Below are 8021 nucleotides of genomic sequence, written 5' to 3'. Positions count from 1 at the left end.
TTCAAATGTCCAGACTCATCGAATTACAACCCAAGGGAGAGTGTGGTTATTGAATTCTAGTTGTGAAATGAGAAGCATTAGTGAATTGTGAAATTTGATCATGAAATACCATTGTGAAATTGAAGTACAAAATGGTACTATGCAACAAGTTGTAACAACGTAGTTTGAACTTGCTGCATTCGCATAAAACTCTGCAAACAGTGATCTTTTTCTATTAGTCGTCTATGTGCATTCAGTGGAAGTAGAGTGTCATTAGCTCGTTTTATTAATCGTAATACTACGTCTTCGACGAAAGTGGTGAGAAAGTATTCGACAAGGAGCATGCATAAGTGCATCAACGCGATGATTAATTCTCTTCGTAGTTTTTTGGTGCGTTTGCTGCTGCTCTAGATAGCCAATACAACCTGTTACAACTCTGCAATGAAAAAAATCTAGAAAATTGTTTCGCTTAGCTGTAGCAATGCGAAGATAAATTCGATTAAGAGAATCGATAATCGCACCCTTATGCATGCTCACCGTCGGTATGTACTATTTTAATCGTTATAGCTCGTCATTAAGCTTATCAACTTCAATTCACTATGTTCCATTTCATTAAGTTCTGGATAAGGGAAAGGACATCAATGTTGGCCATTGGATTTGTGCACTTAGAAATGTTTACTGCAACTTTTTACCGAACATGCTGAACCTTCGCTAATCAGTATGGTAAACTCAATAATGTTTTTCCGTACTGTTCCGTACAACATAAATGTTCGATTATTTTCTTTTTACTATTTTTTCAGACTAACCTGAATGAAAGTTCGAAGTGCAGTGAAATTAAATATTATTTTTTAAAGGTTGAATTGCCATGTAATAGTGATACAAATGGTATTTTTGAAAACTGTTTTTTATATATGCCGTAGAAGTCGTGGATTTCTTTTGAGAAATCACGGATTTCGCGGATCAAATCGCGGAAATCTAGTAACAGAACTAGATTTCACAACTGTGTGTAATTTCTTATTATGATATAGAACTTCATAATGTTTTGAAATTAAATTTTTTTTTGAATGTACAGTTTCCCGATTGTCAGCCCACTTTTTAAAAATGTTTTCTAAAGTACTACACTCAAAAAATTTCACACGTTTTATCAAACACTTCGATTTTTGAACATTTGATTTTTTAAATGCAGAATCACATTTACTTTAAGTGTATTTCACCTTGGTTCAATGTGTTATATACGTTAATTTCTAGTGTTTCAAACTTTGAAATGTTGAAAATCTTTCACTATATACCCAACAAACAATTCAAAGTCACAAATAAGCATACACATTGAATAAATGCTGTATAACAGTGTACAATGCTGAATAAAACAGGATGTCAAATTATGTGCTGAAAAAAGCTCATTGAGATCGATAGATGCGCTTTTATTCCGCCGTTTGCTCTGATATGATTAATTTCCTTATTAAAAGCTTTATAAACGTTGACTGTCTTCCTTATTCAGAACCAGAAGTTTGATCTAATAACAAACTGAATAAGTATAATTTGCACATACATTGTCGCTTTTATTCGACTGTTTTCAAATGATTGAATAAAATTCTTTATTAAACGTCTTATAAATGTTTTCTAGCTCCATTATTAGATTTCATTGCATTGCTTTACAATATTGCTGTATAAAGGTGAATACACTCAGTAAAATAGCTCTTATACCACCCAACAAACAATTCAAAGTCACAAATAAGCATATATATTGAATAAATGCTGTATAACAGTGTACAATGCTGAATTGAAAGAGTTGACGAATTATGTGCTGAAAAAGCTCATTGTTCCACTGTTTGCTCTGATCTGATTAATTTACTTATTAAAAGCTGTAAAAGTGTTAAATGTCTTCCCAATTCAACGCCAGAAGTTCGATCTAATAACAAACTGAATAAGTGTAATTTGTACATACATTGACACTTTAATTCGACTGTTTTCAATTGATTTAATAACATGCTTTATTAGACGTCTAATAAATGTTCTCCAGCTCCTTTATTAGATTTCATTGCATTACTTTACAATATTGCTGAATAAAGGTGAATACAGTCAGCATAATAGCTCTTATACCACTATGCGTCCATGTTGTAATCACATGATTTGTAAATGCTTTATAAACGACGTATTAGATTCATTATTCGACAACACTGATTCAGTCTTACAACAAGGCGAAATCAGTAGAGTAGTGGTTACCGTTTCCGCTTTCCAATTAGAAGGTCGTGAGTTCAATCCCAAGCTCAACCCTTTTTTTATTTGTGTAGAACATAATTAATTTAAATAGTAATCATCGATCACATGACTCACGATAATGAATGCATTGATCTAGTTTAAAATATAACCGAGCATCCTTTCTTTCGACTTGGAGATGTGAAGAGGCAACATTGGTCTCATTTAAAACAACGATGAATGAATTAATCATTCCCACAGGGCCTTGAAGGAGCTAGAGTTGCGATCGGGAGTGCTGATAGGTATTTACTTTCTAGCATCTTTTATAGATTATTGAGTTGCCCATATGATGAATTCTAGGATAGCTCAGATGACAAGGCAAGCGGCTGGTGATCGGAAGGTACATGGTTCGATTCCCATACAACGGCGGCATGTATAAGTATTTAATAAATTATCTAATATCTGTGTGGTGCGAGCCACGTCAGAAATATTGAAATGTAATACACTTAAGGAAGAAACACACACACCCCTTCCCCTGTCCTCTTATTTTCGGGTTAATTTTCCCACAGTTGAATAATCGTTTAATAAATGTATAATAATGTCTAATTAAACGTTACTTCACATAAGAATCAAGCCGTATACAGAGCATCACTGTTTTAAGGAAGCAATGATGTCTAATAAACGCTGAATAATCAAAAATTTTATCGTATAAACTCTGTTACAACTCTTATATAAGTCGAATAAAAGCTTCTCGACATACCTTATACAACACCAAGAAGTTCAATGTTGTGGTTGAATAAATTCTCCAGATTTGTGTGAACAAAGCCTGACCAGAAGTTATTATTAAAAATAGTACAAGTACTATTAAGCATCCAGTTGAATAAAATGGCCAAGAAGTCGTTTCTTCAATAGATGATTGTTTGTTGGGTATTCAAATGTATTGTACATTGAATCACGCTACTGTTCAAAACAGATGGATTTAAAGTGTTTTGCATTTCAATACGATGTGAATTGCTTGCTCAGAAAGGTAAACATCGAAAACTAGAGTTGTGACTTTATCCTATCAACCCACCTCATATATGAGAACAACCGTGGCACAGTGAGATCGAACCTCGGATCGAACGAAGACTCTGGCAGCAGCACACCCCAACAGTTAGTTCATGATCGAATCCCAAATCAGACCCATTAAAAAGATATGTGATAGCTCTGGCCTCTGGCAGTTTTGTATGTATATATTTGTCGATTCATTTTTAGAGTCGGTAAAGTAGAAGTCGATAAAGTAGAATATTGTAGAATATTGAACTATGAAGTGCAAAGCTATTGATATTACCATATGAGGCACATAGAATCCATGCGTGTTACAATTCAAATCCATAATGTTCAGGCATGGTTCATAGCATAAGATTCACACATGAAATGGATGTGTTTCACAATAAGCGCAAAATTAAGTGTGAGAAACATGATAATGACGTTTTTTCAGTGGTCCTATTGCACAATTAGTATATTTTAAACATCCTTCTGGAAGATGAATGAGATAGGTTTGGTATTACGATTATGTGAAATTATTGAAAGATAAAAGTCTAGCGAACCCCAAACGGAAGGAAAAATTGTCAATACCGATGTATTGACGTCAATATCGAATGTATTGACAGTACGATTATTGTCAATACAAACTGTCGTGTAGGGTCCACTTCTGATACTTGGAGGGGTTGACGACAAAATAGGGTCATTACAGTAAAATTGACTAATAATCAGCGCAGTAGGCTCTGCCAGCGAACGGTTGGTTTTGCTTTCGCTGTCTGCACATTTGGTGTGTTTTTCGTGAGCTTTTTAACTAAAACAGTTGGATATCCATTTTCGATACTGTTAATTGAATTTCATTGAATCATGCAATGAAGAATATTGCGAATAATTGTGAAATTCGGCAACAACATATTGTGTTTTCGCGTCGGTTGGATTTCCTGTTTCTTGTTCCAGTGCTCCGCCTCCGCACTTTTTCGGTTCTTGCGTTCTGGGGGTTGTAAGATTTGCTCACAATTCAAGCTGAACATTGCATTAGGTCCGAAGTAACATTGATCGATTCTCTTCGTCGACTTTCTCTTTCGTTAATAACTTGAGCACAGAATCGTTTCTTGATGTGTTTGATGCTAGATAAAAGCTTCTTTTATCGATCTTTGTGTCTTTTTATCTGGAAATGTCTTGACATAGACGAGTGCACGGATGGATTTTAGTTCACTCACTCGACAAAAAGTGACTCAACAGCGGGGCCCTGTTTACGAAAAATGAACATATGATTAATGCTCACGTAACATTTGAAAAGGGCCTATCAATTTTTGTGAACTACTTGCTAGGTCCTTTTCACGAGAACCGAAGTACGCCCACGCAAACCAAGAGCACTATCGGGAAGGGGAGAAATTCCCCTACCCGATGGTGTTGTTAGTTTGCGTAGACGTATTCGGTTCGCACGAAAAGGGCCTAACAAGTTGTGTGTACAAAAGGTGATAGGCCCGTTGCAAATGTTACGCGAGTATTATTCATGTGTTCATTTTTAGTAAACAGGGCCCTGCTGTTGTGTCACTTTTTGTCGAGTGAGTGAACTCAAATCCATCCGTGCAGTCGTCTATGGCCGTGGGGATACAAAGAGAAAGTCGACGAAGAGAATCTGTCAATGTTACTTAGTACCTGATGCAATGTTCAGCTTGAATTATGTGGGATACATCATCGCAGGATGTTAGTGGAGATCGCATGAGATATACCGAGCTGCGGTCCAATGCAAGAAAATTGAAGACCGAAAAATGTGGAGTGTATAAATGAGAGAAATTAATCATGACGTAAAAAAAGGGTGTCGAGCTGTTCTCGCACCACGAACGTTGCGATTATCAGACCTCCCGCATAAACGCGAACCATAAATTGACCTTACCGATAATGGTTATAAATTGTTTATAATTCCTCCTTAACTTTAACTGATATGGTTTTGGAACCTTACATGAACGTTTGTGTGATAAAGTTTTAACCTTATGTATTATGGTTTTTAGGAAGCGGACCTTACAAATAATGGGTTGTTAAGAACCATTACCATTTCAAATTCTTGTTTTCTCCATACATTTTCGGAAAGAGAACTATATTAGAACGTTTTTACTTATGGTTTGAGAACATTAATGGTAATGGTTATGGTAACCAGTAAGGTACATGATTGGTTTTGTAACATCGATCAACTTTATGTGGAATATATCGCGAATTGGTTGCCTGTAAATTACTGATTACCAATTCACGATATATTTCACGTAAAGTTGAGCGATAATACAAAACGATTAATGGACCTTACTGACTACCATAACCATAATCATTAATGTTCTCAAACCATAAGTAAAAACGTTCTAATATAGTTCTCTTTCCGAAAATGTATGGAGAAAACAAGAATTTGAAATGGTAATGGTTCTTAACGACCCATTATTTGTAAGGTCCGCTTCCTAAAAACCATAATACATAAGGTTAAAACTTTATCACACAAACGTCCATGTAAGGTTCCAAAACCATTTCAGTTAAAGTTTAGGAGGGATTATAAACAATTTATAACCATTATCGGTAAGGTCAAGTGATGGTTTGCGTTTATGCGGGCTGTGCTTTCTCCACAGATCTCTTCATGCTTCGGAACATTAATAGGCTAAAAGCAAATTATAAGCGCTCATAGTACTGTGGAAGATAGAGTTGGTGTGGATGATAAGAAAAAAAGGAATTCTAGATGGAGCTGGAATTAGGGCGTAACAGCCTTTGTAAACAATGACTTCTCTTGTTGATGTCTCGGAATTCAAGGCACGCCTACACAAACCAAAATATCCATCGGGTCGGAAAAGTCTTCCTCTACTCGATGGTGATGTCGATTTGCCAGAGAGAGCCATGACTTCCGAGAAATCATCGAGAGAAGTCGTTGGTCTTTATTGGAGGAGCCTGTATGAAGTTAGATTTATTTTATTTTTTAGATCGATTTTCAACTTTTTACCTAGCAGACGAATGTTAGTAAAATTAGTGGCAGATGAATAATCTTTATTACTACTAAAAATGGGAAAATTTTCAAGAAGTTATGTTCATTTTATTTCGAGAAAATAAGGTTTTTCAAGAAAAAGGGGTTTTCCTTAAATTGCCAAATATGCCCAATACTGAGTCAGCTGATAAAAATTCAGAGACGTATCGCTTTTAGAGCCGTTTGTATAAAATTTAAGTACTCATTTTAAATTTTAATGAGAAAATAATATATAAAAAAATTTTTCGCGCTTATTTGGTAACAAGTAAAACAAGAAATTGACTTCCCTGGGCATGGAATATGATTGTACTTGACACACAATAATACAAAAACGGTGCCGGTATCGAAAACTCTCAATTAATAAGTTCGGTAGTGCTCTAAGAAAACTATGTTAAGATCCGGAAATACGCTAATATGCTATAAGCTTGAAATTAAAATAGAATTCAAGAAAAATCAACCATTTGACATCTTTTTCAATTATTTTCTTTTCTTTGTAGGATCATTTTGAAGCTTATGGTAAACAAATGATCGAAACATGACCATGGACAAGTGTATTTCACGTCTGTTTATATCCCTGATCATGCTCAGCTACACCGCAGCTGTCGACGATGATTCCTACGGAAGGTATGTTATAAATATATGAAACTCATATTGATAAATTTTAAATTCCGTTTATTTTTCTTCAGATATGCCGACCTGTGCAATCAGAACCTAACAGCATTGGATCAGTACTCTAATGAACTCAAAGCTATTTCCCCGGAAACTATGTACATCTCACTGTGCCAAAACGATATGACGAGTGTCCACAAAAACACTTTCTACAAATTTACAGAATTGGAAAAAATAATAATGAGTGGTAACAACCGCTTACAGTTCCCTGCCGATGGATCTCCCATGCTGACATCGCCCAGTTTGACCGATTTCGTCTGCGAGCAATGTGGAATCGTGAAAATCTTCAATCACTCAGTGCGCGAAATGCCTTCCCTAGAGTATTTAGTACTGAGTAGTAATTCGATCTCACAGATTGAGAAACATGCCTTCCGGAAGAACCAATACTTAAAGGAATTAAACATCAGGATGAATTTGCTGCGCTGGATACCATCCACAATACTGATTGGCTTACACAAAATAGAAACCTTAGATCTCAGCTTCAACCGTGAGCTTGCTCCTGTTATGGATAAACCATTTTTGAAGAGTAATGCTCTGGAAATACTGAAGTGTAATAGTTGCGGATTCACCTCAATTGACGGGAACACATTTGTCATGTTGACGAACCTTAAGGAACTTCATCTTAAAGACAATCCAGTTTTTCAGCTTCAACAGCCGATAAATTTATCGCGTGCAATCGAGTTGCTGAAGATACTTTCGACTAATAAGCTGCGTTCACCAGTTGACTTTCAGTCAAGTGAAGAAGATCTGGAGATTAATCTGGAATTTGACTTGGACAGGAATTCGGAAGACGACATAACTATCAGTAAAGCTCAATCCTCCGAATCTATTATCTTAGCGATTATGTATAAGCATTGATACAGAGCAAAGATATTTGCTAGAAATTTAGAGTTTAACACCTTTCGCACTTAATTTTCTAAAAAAACAGTTACAACCCAGTGCGAAACCGAACTATTTGTCAGTGCGAACATCAACCTAGGTTTTAAAAACAAACGAGCCACGAATGACAAACGACAGAAAATTGGTTCATAAAAGATCCCCTATTTTATCCTCTTCCTCTTAGGATGCATGCAAATATATTGCTGCAACCATGGCCTATTTCTATTCGAATATCGTTAGCTGGATAAAACCTACTGAAATGAATAAATAAAGCACT

The 8021-nt window shown here is 35.7% G+C and overlaps 1 protein-coding gene across 1 annotated transcript; it reads left to right on the top strand.

Moving 5' to 3' along the window:
- Positions 1–235: 235 nt before the first annotated feature.
- On the top strand, positions 236–7751 carry LOC135699525 (leucine-rich repeats and immunoglobulin-like domains protein 1). Its single transcript, XM_065219804.1, has 3 exons — positions 236–297; positions 6694–6820; positions 6883–7751. The coding sequence occupies exons 2-3, from the start codon at positions 6732–6734 to the stop codon at positions 7721–7723; spliced, it is 930 nt and encodes a 309-aa protein (XP_065075876.1). The 5' UTR covers positions 236–297; positions 6694–6731; the 3' UTR covers positions 7724–7751.
- The last annotated feature ends 270 nt before the right edge of the window (positions 7752–8021 follow it).

Source organism: Ochlerotatus camptorhynchus, unplaced genomic scaffold (assembly GCF_037179485.1).
Source record: "Ochlerotatus camptorhynchus isolate MF236.1 unplaced genomic scaffold, CSIRO-AGI_Acam_v1.1 ptg000112l, whole genome shotgun sequence".
In the NCBI taxonomy this organism is placed as follows: Eukaryota; Metazoa; Arthropoda; class Insecta; order Diptera; family Culicidae; genus Ochlerotatus; species Ochlerotatus camptorhynchus.
The sequence above is the reverse complement of the archived record's forward strand: the minus strand, read 5'-3'. Positions and strand labels throughout refer to the sequence as shown.